Source organism: Podarcis vaucheri, assembly GCF_965113315.1.
Source record: "Podarcis vaucheri genome assembly, chromosome: 5".
Lineage (NCBI taxonomy): Eukaryota > Metazoa > Chordata > Lepidosauria > Squamata > Lacertidae > Podarcis > Podarcis vaucheri.
The window spans coordinates 51867730-51892240 of NC_138763.1; the positions used below are offsets into that span (position 1 = coordinate 51867730).

Sequence of the window (24511 nt, forward strand, 5' to 3'; positions counted from 1 at the left end):
GGTGGTGGCAGCAACAGAGATGTATTATTATGTTTTATTTTTTATTTCATTTTTATACCGCTTTATATTTTTAAGAAAAATCTCAAAGTGGTTTGCTGCATATTAAAACATCAATAAAACAATCTGAAGAAAGTCAAATACAGCGTATATAGTCAAAGCAACATAACTAACAGAAAACTAAAATATTATCTTAAGGATTTCAAAATAAAACATTACAAAGGAGGTCAACTACAGAACACTGTACATATTTAACACAAAGTTAACAAAAAAAACACAATTTTTAAACGTTTCCAAAAAAAATTGCTAAGTGAAGTCAAATATATATTAGCTTGAATCTGCGGCACAGAATAGCCACCGGGTGAGCTTCCCACCTGAGCAGGGATTCAAACCCAGCTCAGCTCCAACATTCCCCAACCACGCAGCTTCCCTATCAAGGCACGTGCTGGGAGAGAGAAGCCGGAGGGAATTCCCTTCCTAGGGTTTTACTTTCCCCTCGCCTTCCCTCGGGGCCGGCCTGCTTGGGTGGAATCTATGGGGCAATCGGATAATTTTAGACTGCGGACTGAAGTGCCGCCCGCCCGCTCGCCTGTCCTCCCTTCCTTCCTTAGACGGCAAAGGAGCGTCGCTTCACTTCCTTGGAAATGTGGTTGCGCGTGGGACCTGTGTGCCCGGACAACACCCAATGAAACGGACCCGTCCTCTGCCCCGCGGGGTTGGCGTGTCGGGTGCGCCTAGAAGGCGGGCGAGTGCAAAGTGACTACAGGCCATGAATCAACAGCCTTCTTAATTTCCAAAGGGCTGCCGGGGACGCGGAAACTCCGCTCTGGGACCTTCGCCCGGGCGGGGGCGCTGCTAGGTTCCTGCGCCGCCCAGGCGGGACCTTTCGCTTTCACTTTCGCGGCTCCACGTAGCAGAGCGCCGGCGGAGAGGGACGCCCCGCTTGCCCCTTCCTCCCCAAGCGTGCCCAGGCAAGTTTCCCCCGGGGTGGGCTGGAGGGGACGCTCGGCCCGCCTCGCTCGCCTGCCTCTTTGCGCGCGGCTGCGCCCTTTCCGACGCTTCCCGCTTCGCTTTGGCCCTGCCTGCCCCGTCGAGCCTCCAATTCCTGGCGTCTTGCGCTGGGCTCCGTCCCGTTTCCTTTTCCTTTGAAGTTCTGCGCCTCGCCCATTTCAACCCTTTGCAGCATTTATTGATAACCTATTAGTTTCCAATATCTGCCCCCCGCTTCCTGTACTCGCGACTGTCTCCTTTTCCGGAGGTGAAAGCAGCACCCCTAAATCATGGCTACGCCCATGGCATTCCTGCCTGTAAAAACAACAACAACAGCCCTGACCTGATGGATTTCTGCTTGCTGGGGAAGCTGCCAATTGTTACAGAGGCCGGTTGACCTGTCACTGTATTTCTAGGCTGGGGGGAGCTGACCTTATGGAAAGAAGCCTAGGAAGCTGTTGTCAATTGAGTCGGGATTACCAGCACTGACTCCCCAGGATTTCAGACTGGTTTCTCCCAGTCCTACCTAGAGATGCTGGGGGTTGAATTTGGGACTTTCTGCCCGTGGATCAGGTGCTCTGTCACAGAGCCTTAAAAGATTGTGGAGGCTGTCAGTGTCAGAGGCTGTTTAAGAAAGAGGGAATTTTTGTGTTTTTCCTATATGTGCTTTTTCTTTTTATTATTAGTTTTAATGTATGTATTTTGTATTTTTGTGCTTAATGTTTGTATTGTTGTATTTTGTAGTATGTATTTTGTGTCTTTATATTCTTTTTGTCTTTGTCTTTGTCTTTGTATTTTTTCTTTTATACTTTGCATTGTTAAAATTTAATAAAAACTTTTTTTAAAAAGTCAGTGTCTGAGGATTAGCTGTAGTGCCACCAAACTCTCCTTTCTACCCTTTTCAATTCTAATATTTTTGCAGCTCCTTCAGTATCCTGTATGCAAGGTCACACTCTTTAATTCTACTGCTGTACTCGTATCACTTGTCACTTACGTAAATTTAAAATAAATTAAAGAACGTTAAGCAGATTCGTGGGTGATCCTGACCTATGTTGTTTCCTCAGGATTGCATAATGCAGACTTGTTACCACAAGATTGCGTGATGCAGATTATTTTCACTATTCTGTGAAATGTAGCCGGATACCGGGGTTTCTCCCTGCCCAGTTTGCATCCTACAATTTGGCTAGTATAGATAATGACCACCTTATGGAGCCTAGAGAGTGATTCCATTTTGTTCAGAGGGACCTACAGTATAAAATTTCTGTACAGTCTACCCTCTTATCAGGAATAAAGAAGTTGCCTTTCTTTATTCCTGAAACGAGTTACATTACATCAGAAAGGAGTTTCAGATGTAACCCAGGGGCCCCAAAGCAAGTGTGAATAGGAGTGCAGCCTTAAAGGTTCTGAGCACAGTCTGTCTCTCTTGTACACAGATCTATGCATGTGGGATTTCCTTGCCAACAGCACACCTCTGTGTGTAGATGAGTATACAAGGAAGGGAGGTGGTAGGTATCGTACTCAAGATGTCTATGGATATTTAGTTTTGAAAAGCATCTCTCGTAATTTGAACATCAAAAGCTAAAATTCTAAAAACTTCCTGAATTTTGAAAGAATTTTTAAATTGGATCTGAGAACACAGTTTTTCTGTAATTCTGAAATGGGCAAAAAAATTGCATTTTTAAAAGTTACAAGTATTTTAATAGTATTCTTGTCATTTGTTTCTCTAAATAGTCGGCAGATCCTTTGCCAACAAAGATGCAGAGCAATGATGAAAGAGACCATGGTGATGTTCCAGATGCAAAGCCAGATAGAAGACAGCGATCTTCACTCTTTTCAAAGTAAGGCACATGTTTGTTAGCTTGTCCAAAAGAAATTTATCTTGACTTTATTCTGGATCCACTGATAGAATTCTAATGGGAAAATAGCACTGGTTGTGCAACAAGTTTCTGCCAGTGCAGCTGTTGTGTTTGGTTCCTCTGCTGTGCAGCCTTCAAACTCAGCCATCCAATAGGAAGGAAGCATTACATACAGACCTATAAATGCACTACATACTAGAAATGAACCTTACACCTCTTCCACATGGGGGGAATCTAATAATTTAAACTTTTCCTTTTCCTTTTAAAATGAATTCTGAATATTAAATTCCAAGAATAGCTGTTATATTTTATATTTATAAGCATTGTCAGTCCCAAGTGGATGTTTACTTCAGTTAAATTATTCACAGTATTCATTCACAAGTTAATATAAGCTTGTTTGTTAAGGGTGGAGAAACAACACAAGCAGATTGGGTGGGGCGCACTACCTGACTTCCACTGGTCATGATTGCTAAGATTTGGCCAACAGGACATGATTGGCTTCTATTTTTAAAAGAGCAAATATTGGGAACCTGTAGTGCAGCCTATTTTAATTGCAAGTGTATATATTTAATTTCTGCTAGCAAGTGGCAGCAAGTTTGTATATTTTGTGTGTGTCTGCCTTTAGGGATTCTCAAAATCATGGTAATAATTTTTTTTACCTATAAGAGGTCAAATTAAATGCTAGTATGTGGATTACTCAACTTTAGTAGATAGGAAAGTATAATGATTGTTAACAAGGAATAACGTTTTAGGTTTCAAAAGAAGGTGAACCTAGTACAGTAGTGTGTTCTCATTCACTTTCTGTTGACTTCTGTTCATGCTGCATCTGTAAGAGGCAGGTGAGTGAGTACCTGGTTTAAAACATGGTTAGAGAGCTAGAGAGACAGATTATGATGCATTTCCCTGGCTCTGTCTCCTCCCATGTGGGAACATTTCAAGAAAGGAACCAGTGCAATAAAGGTGACTGCCACACGTTTGTATCCAGTCCAAACTGTGAGGCTGGGCCTTGCCTTAAACACTTAATACGCCAGTGACTTCCAAACTCCTCCCCACCCCTCATGGACTGCTTGTACATTGCTCAGGGTCTTAGCAGACCATCTAATTTTCTGCCTATTTTAGTAATTGTAATGCACTAGTCTAGATACTGTTTATGTTCAATTGTATTTTCATTTCTGCCTTCATTTCTTACAGATTGTATTTTATTGTGGTACAATTTGAATTCCATCAAATTCAAATTGTAATCAAATGAAAAACAATACGAGAAATAATAGAAGCAATAAATATACAATTAAAATCTTACGAATACTTGAGCAAAGCTTCCAGATCACAATTTGGGAATCCTCATCATAGTTTGCTCCCCCTTCTCTCTCTCTCTCTCTCTCTCTCTCTCACACACACACACACACACACACACTTTTATTTGGACACCAGAGCTCACATTTCTTTTTATAGTGCAGGAGTGGGGAGCGTGTGGCCCTCCAAATATTGCTGAACTACAGTTCACATCTGGACCAGGCTAGGCCTGATGGGTGGTTGTATCCAACATCTAGAGAGCCAGTGTGGTGTAGTGGTTCAGAGCGGTAGTCTCGTAATCTGGGGAACCGGGTTCGCATCTCTGCTCCTCCGCATGCAGCTGCTGGGTGACCTTGGGCCAGTCATACTTCTCTGAAGTCTCTCAGCTCCACTCACCTCACAGAGTGTTTGTTGTGGGGGAGGAAGGGAAAGGAGAATGTTAGCCGCTTTGAGACTCCTGAAGGGGAGTGAAAGGCTGGATATCAAATCCAAACTCTTCTTCTTCATCATCTAGAGGGTCTCGGGCTCTCTGTCTTTGGTTTAGTTTTAAGGCAAAATTGCTGTATTTTGAGATACCGTATTTTTCGCTCTATAACACGCACCCAACCATAACACGCACATAGTTTTTAGAGGAGGAAAACAAGGAAAAAAATATTCTAAACGAAACAGTGGATGTATGATTTTTGTGGTTCATGCTGTAGCCACAGACATGTGATCTGACGGTGCGTTTGGGGTAGCCCAATGCAAAAATCCTGAGGATCCATGTGGATCCATGCTTTGTAACCACGTTTTTGCACCACTGCGGCCCCAGGCAACAGTGGGTGCGTGATTTTTTTGGTGCAAGCTGTAGCCATGGAAATGCTATGTGATCTGATGGTGAATTTGGGGTGACCTAGTGCAAAAATCCTGAGGATCCATGTGGATCCGTGCTTTGTAACCACGTTTTAAGTGGGTAGGGAAGGAAAAGCACTCAAGGGACAAGGAACACGCATGGGTGGGTGGAGAAGGATGCTGTTAATAATGCAGAAGAGGGGTATAAGGGGAGAAGGTTCCTCTCCTCTCCCGCTTTGCTCCTTTAAAGGCTCTGCTTCTCTCCTTCCTCCCCAGCTTGCTGAAAAACTTTGCTGCTATTTAGCCAGCTGAGTGGGGAAGAGAGAGGGACAGAGACCCTGCTTGCTTTAAAGGACCCAACTGGACAGGAGCCGCTTACACTCTTCTCCCGCTTTGCTGTTTCAAAGCAAGCCACGGAGGAGGGAAGGAAGGGGAACCATGGATCCTCTGCTCACGACTGCAGCAGATCCCCCCGCCATCCGTAGGCATTCGCTCCATAACACGCACAGACATTTCCCCTTACTTTCTAGGAGGAAAAAAGTGAGTGTTATGGTGCACAAAATACGGTAAGTCGTCTACTGATTGGATTGGATTTTTAAACAAACCTGTATATCTTCTTCCCACTAGATGGCAGATGAATATAACTTTTTGCTTGTTAGATGTCAGAAGATCTTTGAGATCTGTTTTTACTTGTCGCAGCTTAAAAGTTAATGCTTATTGTATTACATTACTGTAAATGTCACTGAAAGTACAATGAGAAAACAGAAGGTGAGGAAGATTTGGCAGCAGGGGGGAATCTTTTGACATTAATTTCCTTCTGTTGGATTCCATTATCTTTCTTTCATTTAGATTAAATCAAACTAATGGCTCTGCTACACAGTTCTGTGGGCCAATCAACATCGTGCTCTCAGCATAATTCAATGAGGGTTGATAAAATGTGCAGTTAGGCACATTTAGCATGTCACAAGCAATCCACTTCTAGAGCATTTGTTACCTGATGGTGTGTATGGGGCCAAATTATTGGTACACAGTGAAACCATCTGCGACCACATTGCCACAAGATTAATTGCAGCGGGAGTGAGGCAACTCATATTTCATCACAAGGATAGGTGAATCTACAAGTATAAAGGTAAAGGTAAAGGTACCCCTGCCCGAACGGGCCAGTCTTGACAGACTCTGGGGTTTGTGCGCCCATCTCACATCTATTGGCCGGGGGCCAGCGCTGTCCGAAGACACTTCCAGGTCACGTGGCCAGCGTGACAACGCTGCTCTGGCGAGCCAGAGCCGCACACGGAACGCCGTTTACCTTCCCGCTGGTAAGCGGTACCTATTTATCTACTTGCACCCGGGGGTGCTTTCGAACTGCTAGGTTGGCAGGCGCTGGGACCGAGCAGCGGGAGCGCACCCCGCCGCGGGGATTCGAACCGCCGACCTTTCGATCGGCAAGCCCTAGGCGCTGAGGCTTTAGCCCACAGCGCCACCCGCGTCCCCTACAAGTATACACACTCCAAATAAGAAATTGTCTTTTAGGTTACATCCAGCATTGCGATTTGTGTTGGTGATTCGTTGACATTCCAAGAACAGCATTTCTAAGCAGATTTCAACTAACTTAAAGGCATCAGGACTGTGACTTCAATGTTAGTTGGATCCACAGCATGTACACCCAATTAGGGATCTTACATATGCACTTTTTTTCTACCATGCCTACACCATGCACATGGCATGTGTGACAAGTTGTCTTTTCCACTGTTTTTCATCTGGGGCGTGGAGTAAAAAAGAGTCAGAATTCTTACAAACTCGGTATGTAAGTGCACCTGCACGTTTATTTTATTGTTTGCATTTATATCCCACCTTTCCTTTAAGGAGCTCACATGGCTCTTGCCTTCCCCATTTTTATCCTCACAACCACCCTGTGAGGTAGTTTAGACAGAGCTAATGACTGGCCCAATTCATCCAGTGAGTTGCATGGCTGAGAAGATTCTCCTAGGTAAGAATTCACCTCTACATCACCTTGTTTGCTACCCAGGTGAGGAACAACCACATTTTGAATGAACCACAGAACCCAGGAAACTGTTTCCAAGTCCAGCATCCAGATTTAAGGACCCAGCTTTATTATAGCTTTGCAATAGGGCAGAGCTCACTCAACTCAGTGTGCCAGTTGAGAAGGTCTGCCCAGAGGCACTTCAGAACCAAAGCTCATACAGTAGTTCAAACACAGCAAACAAAGAGTCATAAAACATATTCATCAGGGAAAAGGTTACAGGTCGTGAGAAGTAAAGCACAAATGTCTCTGTACATGTATCTTCAGCCCCACATCACCTTGGAGTGGCCCCGGTGTTCCCAGGCCATTTGACCATTTTAGGTCTCGGATGTCCAGCATTACCCTGGCAACCTAGTCTTCAATGAAGAAAGAGCATCATATCCTCTTCTGGAGTCTCTGATAGCTTCAAGGATTGCCGATTTATACTGGTGCTAAAACATCCTGCCATTTGTACAACTTTCACACAGAAAGCAAGCCTAATACCTTCTAAAAGGTTAAATTAAAATAATAAAAATAAAATATACACCTGGAGTCTCTAATTCATAAACCAGCACTAACCATTTTACCACACTGGTTCTCACTAACTGGGCAAATGAGCATGCATATAACATCCATGTTCAACTTTATGAAATGCTTCTGATGTGGGTGCGCATGGCATGCACAAGAATCCTAGTTTGGTGAATGCCTGAATGCATTTCTTTTAAGCAATTTAGATAGAACACATTAATATTCGGCATATTCTGATCCACACTAATAGTTTGGGGGTTGCTCTTGAATTGTTACCCAAAACTGTCGTCATCCAAGTTCTACTTTTTCGGGTCATTTCTCTTTTTAAAAGCTTGATCCGCTGCGTGACTTCCGTATTTTGCTGAAGAAAAGGAGCCTGGAAGACCTTGTTCCAGAGGCCTTGCATTCTTCTTTAATGGTGCTTGCACATAGCTTAATAACTACTTACGTTGACAACTTCTGAGATGTAACGGAAAGGGGAGGGTTTCGTGCCAGCCTATTTCTGTTACCTGTCTTGTCTTCCACCACCCCCTCTCTTGGTTGTTAATTTCCACCAACTTTTGATGGCTGACAGGTTCCTGTCATCTCTTAGAGAAGCAAAACATGCATAGCAAAACTTATTGGGGGGAAATTAATTAAGTTTGCACTCATTTGTCCTCTCCTGATCTAGGCATGTTCTGCACTCTGTGCTGCTGAGTCCTTTAAAAGCTGACTTCTGTGAAATTAACCTTCATTTCCAAAGAGAAGAACATTGCTTTTTTGCACAGGGGAACAACTCACAGCCTCTATGTAGTCAGGCACAGGTTACTGATCCCCTTGTCGCTGAATTCATGCTGTACTCCCTGCGATCTATCAAGGACGTGGGGAGGTACACTGTGAGATTACTGTACCTCCTCAATGCCCAGCTGAACTATGCTAAGAAGCTCAGACTATCACTTAGACACCATAAGCTTTTAGGAATCGCTAATGTAAACATTTGACTGGCTTTTCTACCTATTTGAGTGAGTCGTGGCTGTTTTATTTTGTTCCTTTAATTTTCTGTATCGGTTTGCATTCATTATTGTCTGTTATAATTACCCAGTTGTACTTTTTGTTTTTAACTGTTCTGTTAGCTGCTGTGAACACACATACATTTGTACTGAGGTTGCAGGATATATCTATATAAATAAATTCAATCCTTATTTTAGCCATGATTATATACGTTTATGGCCCCCGCTCCAGAGGCCGATTGGCGAGTAGTCCAGTCTTTATCAACCAGGTGCTCTCCAGATTTTTGGGACTACAATTCCCATCAGCCCCAGCCAGCAGAGCAGTGGGAATTGCAATCCAGAACACCTGAATTGACACCATATTGACAAAGGCAGGAGTGGACCATCCAGACTTACCATTAAAGTGTCTTTATTTATTAAATTTTCGTTCCAAGGATTACAGGATGGTTTACAATATAAAAACACAAAAATACATACCATCGTAACAAACAAAAACAATAATTTCATGCACACATAGATGGTTTAATTAGCCAAAGGCCTGTCAGAAGAGAGATGTTTTTGCCTGGTGACTAAATATATTATTACGCCAGCAGTATGAGATCCCAGGGGCTCAGGTGCTTAACCAGGGTTCATGCCTCCTATTGGAAATAAAGCACAGTGGAGACTGTGGTATCTTTATGGTATATGGTTATTTACACATATCTACAACCTGAGCCTACGATGGAGAGGTTCCCAGCATTACACTCCAAGAGGGTCTCTCACTCCTCCCACAGGATCCAAAACAGAAATCAACCATGTTCTCTTTCTCCTGTCCCAGTTTTTTTTCTTTAGCGTATCACTGCCAACTGCAATCCTAAAAAACTAACACTGGCTTTTTTGTCTTACTTACTAAAACCAGGGCCCAAGGTGAGGCTTAACCTGTTAGGCCAGGCATGGCCAAACTTGGCCCTCCAGCAGTTTTGGGACTACAATTCCCATCATCCCTGACCACTGGTCCTGTTAGCTAGGGATGATGGGAGTTGTAGTCCCAAAACAGCTGGAGGGCCGAGTTTGGCCATGACTGTGTTAGGCTGTCTGGCACTGAATCTCCCAGTGGGCCATCTGACTCAGCCATTATCACATGACTACCTCATGAGGAAACTGTCCTGTGTTATTTCCAACCTTTGCCAGATCCAACAATTTAGGGGTTGGATTAAATTCTAACCCTTTATTGAATTCAGAACAATGTGTAAGGAGGCAGCTGGCCCATTATTGTGTTGCTGCCCTCCAGACACATGAAGAAGAGCCTCAGATTGCAGGCTCTGGGTTTTCTTTCAAATGTGTGTTCAGATACATGTAATTGTCCAGCTTGGAATTTCATTTTTTTAGGGAAAGGGAAATATGGCCAGTTGGCATCAGATTGATGTTGGATAATTATATCATAGAGTTTGACAGTTTGTTCTCAAAGGGTACAGAAAGTAAAGTGCAAACCTGTTTAATCTGTCTTGTTGAAAATTAAGCAACAAATTTATTTGTGAGGATGTCAGGGGTGCAATATCAGAAGGAAAACATTGTGCATATAACACTTTTGGTCTAAATTAATTAGGCAGGATCCCAACATCAGTTATGTAGAATTCCATATACTAGTAAATCTAGGGTATTAAATAGACTGAAATGCTTGTTTTTCTACAAAGAAGTTGAAGAATTTTCAGGAACACTACTTTGATACAGTGTGAGGTTGTATATCAGAGTTAGGTGATGGTTTCAAAGGACAGCAACCTTCTGCTTTCTGTACACAGAGCCACATGTGTCTATCTCTTAAGCATTTTTTTAAAAAAATAATCTGTGCATTATTCTTACAGCAGAGCAGTGATAGAATCACAGTGGTGCAAGCACATGCTTTCTGCCTGTCAGCAGGAGCGGAAGAGACCTGCATGACCTCGGCTTGCATGTTAGGCCATAGTTATGGAGGTTTCAATAGCCCTATAGAAAAGTCCAGCGTGACCCATTGCTGACACAGACAAATCTTTGGGTCTGTGAACACACCCGTAGGCTGCTTCAGTCACTAATGTAGTGTAAGCATGGTGGGATGCTGGCATTAATAGAGAACACTAAACCTATTCATCATCGCAAGGTGGACGTATTTTTCAGATGCAGAGTGGTGTACCACTTGATGAAGAGCCAAGGTACTGTACATTCTTTGTGTCACCCTTTCACTTTCTGTAGGAGGGGGAGAACAAACTTTAGATAATTTAGCATCCTGAACTCAGAAAATGAGCATTTTTATGTTCCTGATTGGCAATCCACGGACTGGGTGCACATTTGTTTGGTGAATTAAAACAGGTCAGTAAGGCATAGAAATGGAGACGTATTTGCTCCATTGAAAGCAGCAGTAGTCTATTGGTACCTTCTCACATTATGGGATGGTAGCCAGTGTGGCACAGCTCCTCCTTGTGCTCAGGTAACGTGAGAAGCTCCATGCCAGGTGGGGGGAATCCACTCTGCAACTCCTCCCCACATCAGTGTTGGCCCAACTTCCAGGACAAGTGAGGCCATGTTACCCTTAGTGGCTGTGTGCAGAGATAGCATGATGGCATGAGACAAGCAAGAGACTAAAAAGCTGTGCCAGGTAATAGCAGTCTTCAGTTCTGAAGTGTGTTTGTGCGTGCAAAAGATGTTATATAAATTACCAGTGATCAGAGGATGGCAGGAATACATTCAGCTGGAAAGTTGGGTTAGATCATCCCAATTATTATTTGTGATCTTAAATTAGGTACAGGGGTCGAAACATTTGGTCCTGCCTCATTTACAAAGATAACCAAGCCATGTGGTGAGGGTGGTGCTAGATTCTGTTGTTTCTCCCACACCCATACTGGCCAGAGCCTGCAACAAAGTTGTGCCATTTGTAGAACAGAACTTCACTGCCTCCTCTCCTTTTCCCCCTTTCTTGCTCCTGCAATTGCCAGATTTGTTAGGTAACAAGATTTGGCCTAAGGAGTTAGGGCAGCTTTTCAAATAGTTTCTAAAAATTAGACACATTTCAGTTTACATGTTAAAACTCTACTCAAGGGACTTGATTAATAGTATCTGGTACAGTGGTACCTCGGGTTAAGTACTTAATTCGTTCCGGAGGTCCGTTCTTAACCTGAAACTGTTCTTAACCTGAAGCACCACTTTAGCTAATGGGGCCTCCTGCTGCCGCTGCGCCGCCGGAGCACAATTTCTGTTCTCATCCTGAAGCAAAGTTCTTAACCTGAAGCACTATTTCTGGGTTAGCAGAGTCTGTAACCTGAAGCGTATGTAACCTGAAGCGTATGTAACCCGAGGTACCACTGTACTGGAATAAAAGAATACAGAGCATGCATAGAATAAGATGTCCTATTTTGTCTGAAGGGACTATGATGCTGTTATCTAAACTTGATTATTTGCGAAAGAAAGAGCATTGTGAGATATAATTAACTTTTATGTAGTCAGTGGTCCCAGTGAATTCACTTTCCATGGCCCTGTGTTTCAGACCTACATGGGGGTTCTAGCTAATGTGTATAAATAACTTTGCATCTTAATTATAATGTTCTGTTTATTGTTTTATTGTACTTTACCTGAAATTGTCAGTGCAATCTTATATATGCCTACTCAGAACAAAGCCTCACTCGAATTCACTGGGGCTTATTCCCAGGAAAGTTTTTCTTTCTGCAGCAACTGAATCTGCAGCCATCTGATGATCACCCCCCTCCCCCCTCCCCATGCAACAACTGCATTCCAGCCTTTTTCAGAGTTCTCACACCGAAAACTATGTAGCAGCCATTAGGGTCTTTTATAGCTCAATATTTTTTCTACGTCATCTTTTTTTCATCAGTGGTATTTCTTTAACAACTATTAATCTGCTTGCATTTCAGTTTTGTTTACATACAGAAAAACACACAGCGTATTAGGTTACTTGTTAGATGCATCCAGGAAATAAATATTATGTAAAGATTGAAACACAAAAACATGAATGAGGGAGCAGCAGTTAAAAGTGCACCATTTTTCATAGCACAATGACCTACCACAATTGATTAATGAAAATGGCAGTTCTGGAACATTTACCAAGTTGTTTGCCACTTCACAATCAGTCAGTATTGTTCAGCTGCTGGTGTAAGCTGAAGGCTGGGGGGTTTTTTGGGTTCACATCAAAGGAGCCTATTTAAACATCTCACTGCTTGCCAAACCATTTCTTGCTCTATAGAAAGCTAAATCGCTTCAGCAGTAAGATACTGGAATGTATGTGTGCTAGACTTTTGGTGTGTGGTTTTTGGAGGGGGTGTGTTTTTACTGTGCAGGAGAGCTTTGAAAAGCACAGGAGGTCTCCCATAAGGTCTAACATGGTAGGACGACCTCCAGCTCATACCCTGTGGGTGGGTCCTAAAAACTATTGGTTGTTACCGTCACTCATAAGACAGACCACTTCACGGGAATGGTTAGGTGCCCCTCCTAACTAGTCAAATTCTCTGGGTAATCCTATGCATATTTATTTGGAAGCAAGCCCCACTGTTGCAATGTGACTCACAAATAAGTGTACATAGGATTACAGCCTGAGTTGCTTGCTGGTGGGTGCAGGTGTGGCCGTAGATATACTATTTCAATCTTTGTGTTTACACTAACTTCTTAACAGAAATCTGACTATTTGCATCAAAGCTTCCAGTAATTGAGCAGTCTGACATAAAAATTTGAAGGCCTCAAATTTCACATAAATGTAAATTCATACTGTTAGAATTATGCACAATGTCCTATCCAGACAATCCAAAACAATATCTAGAAAATGATTAACAGAAAAGGCTTTTTTTCAACCTCTTGATTAAAAATGTTAACCTTGTAAGTGTTCATTTGATTAACTGTAACTTATGTACAGATGTATTTTATTTAAAGCATAGCACTGGGGGGAAATAAAAAGGTAAACTTCTCTTGCATAGCACTGGGAGGAAATAAAAACGTAAACTTCTCTTCCCTTGAAACAAAGTAAGAAGTTTACAGTCCTGTGCATAACTAATTGTGTATTGTGTCAAAGAAAATGTCATGTGAAAACATTAAAGTGTGATTGGTTTATGGGAATGTGTTGTTGCAAGATGTTGCTTTGGTCAAGTTTAAGAAGCAAACTGTTCATAGTAATTAATGATACAAGTTGTGTTTTGTTGTAAATTTTTACATTCCTGTAAGCAGAAACTTAAGTTTGAGAATAGATTTATTTTTCACTAAAAATGTATTGCATTGCTTTCTCTGCCTGAAGGACTTGTGCTGGGCACAAATCAAAGAGTAATCTAAACCAGTGACCTGCTTTTATTATTCTCGAACAAACTAATTTATCATGATTTGCTGTGGCATGCAAATAAGGGAAATTCCAAAATCTGGTTTGTTCCCCACTACAAATTTGCTTCCTTCTTGTTCTGCCACTCCTTGGACAAGTACCAACTGTTTCTCACAGTTGTCCATCTAGATTACAGTGATGTGGGTCTAAACCTGAATCACATAGGGGCTCTCCAGCATTATCATAATAGCTTCCCCAGATCAAGAATACAAATATGAGGAAGATTGGCCAAATAACAACTGCAGCCCTAGGGTTCATTATGATAGTATAAAGGCAGAGCGGGAAACAAAATAAGTATACTTTAGGCCTATACACCTTACTTGCATGCAACGGGTTTAATGTGTTGAGGAGCTGGCCACACAGTTTCCCTGGATTTACGCTTTCCTTTGAATGGGCATCTGAAAAGAAACCTCTTTTCAGCTGCCTGTGCAGAGGGGTTCCATGTGATCCGCACATGTGTAAAATCAGGTTGCCCTGGTCACATGGCACCCTGAGTTGTGAACAGTTGCTCACATGCAGATAACTCCATTTCAGACACCCACACTCAACACCTTAGTGTACAGGGCTGAGGATTAAACCTGTTCTAAAGCAGACTCTGGTTTCCTGGGTTAATCTCAAGCCCAGGCCACAGATGTGAAGGACAAGGAGAGTAGAGACCTGAAAGGTGCACTGAAATTGTCTAGCAAAGGCAGAGGCCAGTTTTCTTGTATTTATTCCACGTCTTAAAAATCCAGAGGCTTAATTCCACCTGTAATCTACAGGAGCCCAATATCTCACACCATTATTCTTTGCTGCACACTTACTCTTCATAAGTACACATAGTTTCTTAACTTGCTGCTCTAGGATAGCAGACCTTGTTCTTCATAGTTCAGGCTCAGCCCTAGAGCTCTACCCTACAATCCTTTGCAACATAAATAGGCATGCTAGGGAGACAAGTTTGAATGGTTTTCTTAAACATAGAAAGTTGGAAAGACCTATCCTAGAGAAAGAGGCTTTCTGTACTCAAACCCAAACCGTGGCAGAATCCTTTTCACAAGAGAAGATTAGCATCTACAGCCCGTTATGCTGCTTCAACAGGGACAACCCTACAATTGGGCAGAGTGTCTCAGATGCTGGAGATCAGCAGTCCCCAGCTGTTTCTCTTGAGCCCCTCAGCCATTCCCCTTTGTTGCCATCCTCCCCCAATTGGCCTGCTGCCTCAGGTGTGGTAGAGGACACTATGCTGTTAGCCATGTTGCCTCAATCAGCAAAATGCCTTGGTCTGGCCTTATGCTTCAGAAGGCTCTGCACTTCCAACTCTCCTAAGAATGATTGGTTCAACAAATAGGATCAACTGATCACCTCATCAGGTTCAAAACTGTTTTTCACCTGACGATTTGAGCTCTGAGTGGCCAGAGGAATGAAAAAAAATAGCACTTTTGCCTTGAGAAGGACTTTAGAAACGCTTCCATTTTTTATTTCCCTGTCATCCAAATCTGAGAAATGGTGGTTATGCTTAACTGTGGTTTGTTGAAACAAGCAAACTGCTTACCATAGTTCAATAACCTGACTTGTTTCAGCAAGCCCTAGTTAAGATGCACTGTAATTCAGGGCTTGGATAATGCTAAACCATGGTCAGTCTGAAATAGGAGCAGAAGCTTTTCATCTCTTCCGCCCAGCCACTCCAAAGAAGAAGTGGCAGATGCAAGCCAAAGGCTTGCTGTGGCTCATTCTTGTAATTTTAAAACATAATTTGGTGTGTGAATCAGGCCACTGTTTCTTGATGTGTTTGTATAACTCTACTTTTAAAAAATAAAGGCAAGTACTTCCTTTTCTTAGAGTTCTTTATGACAGGAAGGAAATATAACACCACAGTTTCACTACAGTCATTTTTCCCCACACACATGAATTTGGTGTGTAGGTTGTTTGTGGGTTTTTTCATCTAACCCTCCCTCCCCCAAAAAGTTAATAGATTTCAAGCAGCAGCAACAAAAAATAATCCTAGTTCAGGTTCTGTAGAAGGCTTTGTACTTTATTGGCACAAATAGCCTGCCTGTGTAAGGCAATGAGATGTAAATGAAGCTTGCACTAGGTAACACACACAAAAATAGGGGAACTGTCTTAAGGATTTGGGAGGGGTTATAAAATATCAGCTGAGGCCAGCAGTGAGTAGGAATTCTACGCACACGAGGGAAAGACATTATCCCAGTCTATTTGCTACCTAGGCCACAGTATTGGTAAGGAAATGTTGCTGTGGCTTCACTCTTGTACCAATGTTCGTTGGGACTAGATTAATAGAAGCACTTTTTCTGTCTTAAAACTAATCATACTTTTTCTTGTGTGGTATTAGTAGGTCCACAGCAGGGTGGTTAACTTGTGCACACACACACACACCCAAAAAACTAGCCATTAAAAATACATATTATTGCTCACTCCTGTGGGTTTGCTTCTGTGATGCCAAAATGTTTTAGGTTTCTCCCCAAAGACTTTCCCTACACTTGTACAACAACAACAGATTTAAAATAGTGTAGACTAGCTGTTGGAAAAAGCTTTTGAAGGGCAGGCTTGAAAACTGCAGTTTTCACCACACCCCCACTTTCATACTTTGGCCGCTTTGACATTTGGCCCGCAGAGGGTTGACCATGTGTCATTCCTATTCTTGGCCGAAGAAAGGTTAGCTACCCCTGCTGTAAAGGTTGTATTTGGTTGGTAATAGCATGCTGTGACCAAAAACTTGCAATCACTTAAAAGTTGGGATGTGTGTCTTAAAGGCACAGCCTGGGAGCAGTTTACTTGTGCCCATTTAACTGCTTTGATCTGCAGAACTAGCCCTGTTAACAAGCGCCACATTATACACGTTCCGCAGTTGTAACGAAGTATTTTTTAGTATGTTTGAAACTCCCTGTCGATTGACATCAGGAAAGATACTGTCATTTACTTGGTCATTTAAGAATGTAAAATCAAGGCCCACCTCTCAATAAATTTGTTTTCTTGATTCCAACAATGCTTGCCAGTATGAATCCAAAAGAGAACTATTTTAAAGCAATATTCCAGTGGTATTTAACTCCACACAGAATTAGACAAATATTTGGCCAAAACATGCACGGCTAGAGATACAATAGAATTAAGGCGAATTTAAGATATATCTTTTGGAACTGTAAAAACAAACATTTCTGGACAGAAGTATTGAATAATATATTAATAGGTACGGGCTATGATCTCCCAAGGAAACCTAAAATAACTCTTCTTTTGAGTTATTCTTCATCCTGCAGTCATTAATGCTGATTTACAACTGATTACTGCTTCTAACAACAACAAAACAGTGTACTGCACAAAAATGGAAAAACAAACATCCCCCTACCATAACTGTTTGGTGGAGGAAAATTTGGCAAAATATCTTAATGATAAAGTTTACATACAAGAGAAACACAATACTTAATAATCAGTTAAGCATCAATGAAAATTTGAAATGCTTTTGTGTTCTGTCTATGAACATTTAGTTACATTTCCACAGAAAAAAGAATGGACAGGAAATTCAGCCAGAGACCTCTTTCCCTAGCCGAAACCGAATTGTTCCTCCAGAATTCCTGTATCGTATGGACTACAAGAAAATTGGAAAATGTGTTATTGTAAACAACAAGAACTTCAAAGAAAGTACAAGTATGTTTTTCACATAATCTTAATATAACTCTGGGTGGTACTTCTGTTAGAGAGCAAGAGATCTCTACGTGAGAGCAGTGCTTTTCAAGACAATATGCTAATATCTAGGGACACTCTTCTCCCATATCAGTCAGCCACATTTGATGGGAACAAGGGAGAGTGACTTTTTTCTATTGCTAGTTTCAAATTTTGAGACCCTGCTTTGCATGTTCTTTTTTGGCCTTCAGCCATAAAGTTAAAAGCTTTCTGTTAGAAAGGCTTTTGTGCTTTCAATGTCTGACATAACCACCTTGCCTATAGTGTTCTCTTAGGAGGGGCTTTTTGCAGTTTTAAAGGGATATGCTGTTGATAATGTATTTTTTATTACTATTTCTTAGCATGCTGCTTTAGTGTTTACTTTGCCCGGGGGGGAAGGTTGTATTTTGCTGTGAGCAGCCTTGAACTTTTATAAAGGAAGAGTGGCCATACCCAGAAAATGACTGAGCCCACAAAAAGCGCGCCGTAAAATATTGTTAGTCTTTATGGTGCCACAAAACATTTCTGCAGTGGTCTCGACAGGGCCCCCTCTCTGGCCATTGCTTGGGTCTTTGTGAATATAACATGCTGTTTCTGAATACTGCTCAAAGGTTTTAAGTTTTTAAATCATTTTCTCTCCCATTGGGCATTCACACAACCTGTAATAATAAGTACGCCTCTGCACAGACAGCATCTATCTTCTTGTGTTTCTTATCAGACATGGGTATACGAAATGGCACTGATAAAGATGCTGGTGACCTGCTAAAATGTTTTCGAAGCATTGGATTTGATGTTTCCATCCATAATGATCTCACCTGTGAAGCTATGGAGAATAAACTCAAGGAAGGTAACAATGACCACCAATTGCATTAGGTTCCCTGTTTAGATAGTTTGCTAGTTTACTTAAGAAGACCAATTGTGTTCTTCCTTTGGTCATTTGAGAAGCTGAGCTTTTAATACATAATTTGGGTAGTACTAAATGAACTGGGTTGTTGTCAGTGTAGCACTAAGGAGATTTGTTTCTGTTTCCTCAATGGAACCATCTCCCCACATTCACTGTTCTGGGGGTTCTAACCATCTGGAGAAGATTTGGAGGGTGGAGTTCCATTGCACTAGCAGGCATCATTGAACTGGCTTCCTCTAGCACAACAATTTTGTTGAATACAGTGGTGCCTTGGTTGTCGAACTTAATCTGTCCGACTCCCGAAACAGTTCGAAAACCAAGGCGCAGCTTCCGATTGGCTGCAGGAGCTTCCTGCACTCAATCAGACGCCACGGAAGCTGTGTCGGACATTTGGCTTCCAAAGAACTTTCACAAACCAGGACACTCACCTCCAGGAGCCGATTTGTTCGGGAGCCAAGCCATTCAACAACTAAGGCACCACTGTACAAGCACTTCCTAGTGAGCAGTTCAGGCTTAGTCATGCTTAAAATTGAGCCATTGGAAACAGTGGGACTAATTTAAGTTCCATTGATTTCAAAGGGTCTCTTTTAAGCATGACAAAGATCCAACCCAGTGGGAGTTATTTCTGAGTAAACATGAATAGGATTGATGTTAGCCCTTCTTTTAATTGTGCAGAAAAAAGACTTGCCACGTATAGTTTTTGGTAAGTGGCATTTCCATTATGTGAGAGGAAATACGTTTGATTTGCAGTTGCCCTTGAGAGCCACAGTGATGCTGCTTGTTTTGCCTGCATATTATTAAGCCACGGAGACGAGGGGTTTATCTATGGCACAGATGGAGCTATGGCAATAAAGGAGTTGACAAGTCTTTTCAGAGGAGACAAGTGCCCAAGCCTCATTGGAAAACCTAAGTTGTTTTTCATTCAGGTAAGGTATTTGATGCAAGCTAGCATGTGCTGGGTAGAAGCTGTTTTCCAAAGTTTAGCAGCAGGAAGCTAGAATTGGAAACAGTGGTCCAAAATGGTTGCAGAGTAATGCCTAAGGCATGCAGATACGAGAGATATTTGGTCAGCTTTTCTTGAGAACGATGCTCAATACTTGTCTTTTTTCTGTTTTCTCAGTTTGTGTCTCAAGCACTACTACCCACTTTCATTTCCTTTTATTGTCCTCTCCCCCCTTTTTTTTGTAGATGTTACATTATTTTCCCTAGAGTAATTTATTTGTTATTAACTAAAAACTGATTTTGAAAAATTCTCATGTATTGAGTATTTTGGATAACTGCACATAGAAACACAAAATGTCAGTTTAAGGCCAATATTAGGCACTTAATAAATAATGAGTAGTGTGCTCAGCAGCAATGGCATGGCCTATCTGTGTATTCATACAATTGACTGCAGCTAATATATTTAAGCTGTAGCCCTAGGACGAATATGTTTTCCATAGGGTTGATGCTGCTGATCCTAGTATAGGTCATTAATGTACCATATTTCATTTACAAGGTTCAAGTATATGTTCAACTATAATGTGAATCTGTTTCAGTTACAAAATTATCATAAAATTCCATAACTCCTTTAAATTGTATGTGATTTATGTGTACACTGAATTATTTTGCTCACTTTTTATATCATGGTTTCAGGCCTGTCGAGGTTCTGAATTTGATGAAGGGATTCAGACAGATGCAGGTTCTCCAAATAACGATCTGGAAATGGATGCCAATCCAAGATGCAAGATTCCTGTAGAAGCAGATTTTTTGTATGCATATTCCACCGTGCCAGGTATAAACGGGAAAAGTGACAAACTTGACATACAAATGAGTGAGAGTAAAACAAAATGTCATATATTGGGGAAAATATAAGCATTGGAACTTAAATAAATATGGAATGCTATTTTATGGGGAAATGTATTTTCTTTACATTGAATTATGAACCAGTCTTGAAAGTTTGAAGCACAGCACTTTATATTTTCACATATCAAGTTTGTTTCCTTCTGAAATGTATATAGGCTTTTCAGTGTTCTAGTTTGTGTGTATAATCAGGGGCGAACAAAGGCTAACCGACACCTGGGGCGGGGCAAACTGCTGGCTGCGCACGCGTTGTGCCACTACGTATGACGCATGCATGGCATTGTTACGCAGGGCACATATGCAGTATCGCTACGTACAGCACATGCGTGCAACACTGTGCATGCGTTGTACGTAGCGGTTTGCCACCGGTGCCACTTGAATGCAGTATGGATGGTGGCGGGATCCTCTGCTCGCAGCTGCAGCCACAAACGGAGGATCGTCCACATGCAGCTACAGTGGCACAATGGCTGCTCGCGGCGCCATGCCTGGGGTCACCCCCCCCCCAGACATGGCACCCGGGTCACACCACCACCACCCCTTGTGGCGCCACTGTGTATAATTAGTGCTAATGATCATATGTGAGCTACTGGAATGGCTCCTCTTGACACTCTGCTGCTAAGCCATGGATTGACTCAGCATGGCATCCAAACCCAGGCTCATGGTTTAGCTCTTTCCATATAAACCATGTGCTGTAGACACGGTTTATCCTATGGTTTATAGCTCATGGTTTGTCTGGGAGAGCTAAAGCACAGTCCCAGGTTTGGATAAAATACTAAGCCAAACCATAACTTAGGGGAGCACAGCAGCAGAATGAGCAGAGGACGAGCAAAGCAGCCGCAATCTCCTCTGTGGGATCCCACATATTTGTTGTACATGCTAAACTGTGGTGCTAACGATATCAATGTCCTCTTTTATTTTTAGTTATCTTTCTCTATTTCAGCTAGCTGTAAAAGTCTTAACAATTCCATATTTTTAATAAAGGTAAAGGGACCCCTGACCATTAGGTCCAGTCGTGGCCGACTCTGGGGTTGCGGTGCTCATCTCGCTTTATTGGCCGAGGGAGCCAGCGTACAGCTTCCGGGTCATGTGGCCAGCATGACTAAGCCGCTTCTGGTGAACCAGAGCAGCGCACGGAAACACAGTTCATCTTCCCACCGGAGCGGTACCTATTCATCTACTTGCACTTTGACGTGCTTTTGAACTGATAGGTTGGCAGGAGCAGGGACTGAGCAACAGGAGCTCACCCCATTGCAGGGATTCGAACCGCCAACCTTCTGATCCTCAAGTCCTAGGCTCTGATTTTTTTAAAAAATAGCCCTATTTACATGTATCATGATGGTCCGGGGTCATTTTAGTTGACACAGTCCAGCCCTGTGTACTTTTTGAGAACGTTGCATATGCATAGGTTTCCACGGCAAGCACTCACACTCTTGAAAAGCAAAATGCTTTGCTTGCCTCTCCAGCAATGCAAATGATTGTGACAAAAACCTATAGACCCAAACTGGTTCCCTCTTTCACTTGTACGTATATGGCTTGGATTATAACCCTATTTGTAATGTGCAGTAAATATCTCTTTCACCCTTCATTATGGTAAGGAAGCTTTTTTCCCTTTGCTCTCACTTACAGGTTATTATTCTTGGCGGAATCCAGGGAACGGCTCCTGGTTTGTGCAATCTCTTTGTGAAGTTCTGACTAAGTATGCCAAAGAGCTGGAGATCCTGCAGATGCTCACCATGGTTAACTACAAAGTAGCAAGAAACTATGAATCGCAGTGTGATGACCCACGCTTCCATGGGAAGAAACAGATTCCTTGTGTGGTCTCCATGCTAACCAAAGAAGTTTACTTCTGAAATCTCATTTGTTTGGGCATGTATCATCTGCCCATCTTCCAAAGAAAGATTGAAATATACAATGGGGATTTTTTAATCAAAACATTTCAAATCAAACCACACTGGATCCAGAGCTTCGTCAAGATAATCTTTGAAATATGCAATATGACAATTACCTCAGTTGATAGTTAAAATCCTTTTCAACATGCCACCTTGACTGTTTATGTGTATTTTGGTAGATAATTCTGGTCTCTTGTTGTTTCTGGCCACATTGAAAAAGAATGCCTCTAATACCTCTCTTGTTTGACCACATCTGGAGTCGTGTGTGGGTTTTTTCTCATGGAAATTCCTCATAATTTCCCAATATTAACTACTTAAAATGTGTTGGCATTGTGCTATGGCACTGAAACATTTTTCTTAATTTCTCAAATATAAAAGGGAGGAATCACATAGGAATATGACCAAGGTATACTGGAGTTTTCTGTGGTTAAATGGTGGACTTGATATCATTGGTATTTTACATATCAGAGGACATATCCATTCATAGGTCTTGCTTGGTCTCAGTGTGGGTTTGAAATCATAAGCCATTTACTTTTCAAAATCACTCTGTTTAAGTCTGTTTCTGTTTTCCGTACTTCTCCCTACATTGGAAAACTATCCTTATAAAACCTAGGAAATACTTGAAACACTTCTTTTTATCCAATATGGAAATACCACTCCAATTTTATCATGAGAACACTGAACAATTAAGTGCAGCTTACGACATTTTCAGCACAATAACAATTTGATAGCAAATATGTGCTGTGTAGTATATAGCTTTCAAACAGAAATAACAGTGATGCCTGTACGTTGTCAGTTAGATCAAAGCACAATTATTCCACAAAGCAATAAGTAAAACTATAGCAAACTAAGTTAAATTAAGAGTTTCTACTTCCTTGTAATGACTAACTGCTGCTGAGAAGCCACACAGTTCTTTACTTTAAATTCCTTAAGCTTGATTGTGTTGCCCTTTCTGCATGATTAGACATTGCAGATTTGGTGCCTACATATTCATTTGAAGGCAAACCACCACCACCACCCCATCATTCTTGATCTTACACCATAAATTCACATTTTTCTGTATGTCACTTTATAGTGCCAATTTCTTGTTTCTAGATTTGTTTCCTTGTTTCTAGGTTTACAAACAGTGTTGTACAATTGTTGAATTTCTTGTTATTATAACAAGTCCACAGTATACCCAACGCTATGGATGTGTTGGCCAACTTTCATTTCATTACCATAAAGGCGCTCTTTCTTGGCGTGTCCAGTGCTGTGGCTATTTGAAGTAAGCTTGAGCTGTGAATCCTAGCTACTCATGGAAACTTGATTTTGTGTCAGTCAAGTCACCAGTACAAAGGCAATGTTTATGTAGTTTTCAAGCTTTAAAGCAAGATAGGAAAAGAGTCTGCTGAATTTTAACTGGGGATAGACCACATCTTACACAACATCAGGTAGGAAATATTTCCATCACTGCAAGAGGAGATCTCCACAGAATGCCAATAACTTCTTAAGAAATCCAGTGCGCTATGGATTCTACAGTGAGACAAATTGCTTTTCTGGCATGATGCAAAAATATAGCAGTAGGCTCTCAGGTAGTGACAGCTGCAGGACTAGGCCTCACCATGAAGTGGGAAATATGCAATCCTATGAATTTATCCTGGCAAAGACCTGTGTGTTTCTTGAGCAAGAGAGTAAACTAAATGGGAGCATCAGTGGGAGTTTTGCCTTGCAAATGGTTGTGAAATAATCTCAGTTAATCATAACATTTTTTTGCACTTAAAGAATTAATAAATTCTTTTGACATAACATGTCTGTCCAGTTATATTCAGACAATGAAATAATAGTAAAAACTATAAACTAGTAGTTCAAGACACCGAAACTAATCAGCTGTTTACATGTTGAAGTTAATAAACTGTTTACATATGATGGAAATGCATAACTCCTTTGTTCTTCAGGGAATCGTCATGGAAAATCTCAATTAAGAGATCAATATATATTTGATGCAAATATAGCCAATCTATAAATATTTTAATGGTTATTTTAAAGCAGCATGGGATCATCTTTTTTCATTTCAGAAACATTAGCTAATTCTACAAAGAAATAAAAACAAATAAAGATAATTTTCTAACCTGCTTGTTTCATTTTTCTCTCTGTGGGAGGAATGAATGTATCTTCTGAGCTCTCATCCACAGAAATTATGGGTGGTTTTCTGTAATCAGCCAAGGTATTTCTTGCAAAGCTGAATTCATCTGTTAGAAAATCTGGTTCTATATGTTTTCTTTTAAACAGGTTTGCTTCCAGGTGTGTTAGTTGTTCTTAACAGTGCTTGTAAGAAATATTGTGAACTGGGAGCCCTGCCTAGTTCAGCATTCTGTGCCTCACTAGTCAAATGGTTTTTATACAGCCACAAGGAAAATAT

At 41.5% G+C, this 24511-nt stretch overlaps 1 protein-coding gene across 1 annotated transcript; it reads left to right on the forward strand.

Annotated features, from left to right (window-relative positions):
• The first annotated feature begins 313 nt into the window (after positions 1 to 313).
• CASP7 (caspase 7) lies at positions 314 to 24024 on the forward strand. The gene is made up of 7 exons (XM_082222706.1): positions 314 to 968; positions 2719 to 2825; positions 17318 to 17463; positions 18197 to 18325; positions 19133 to 19308; positions 20018 to 20156; positions 21851 to 24024. Exons 2-7 carry the CDS (start codon positions 2743 to 2745, stop codon positions 22072 to 22074), a joined length of 897 nt encoding a protein of 298 aa, XP_082078832.1. The 5' UTR covers positions 314 to 968; positions 2719 to 2742; the 3' UTR covers positions 22075 to 24024.
• The last annotated feature ends 487 nt before the right edge of the window (positions 24025 to 24511 follow it).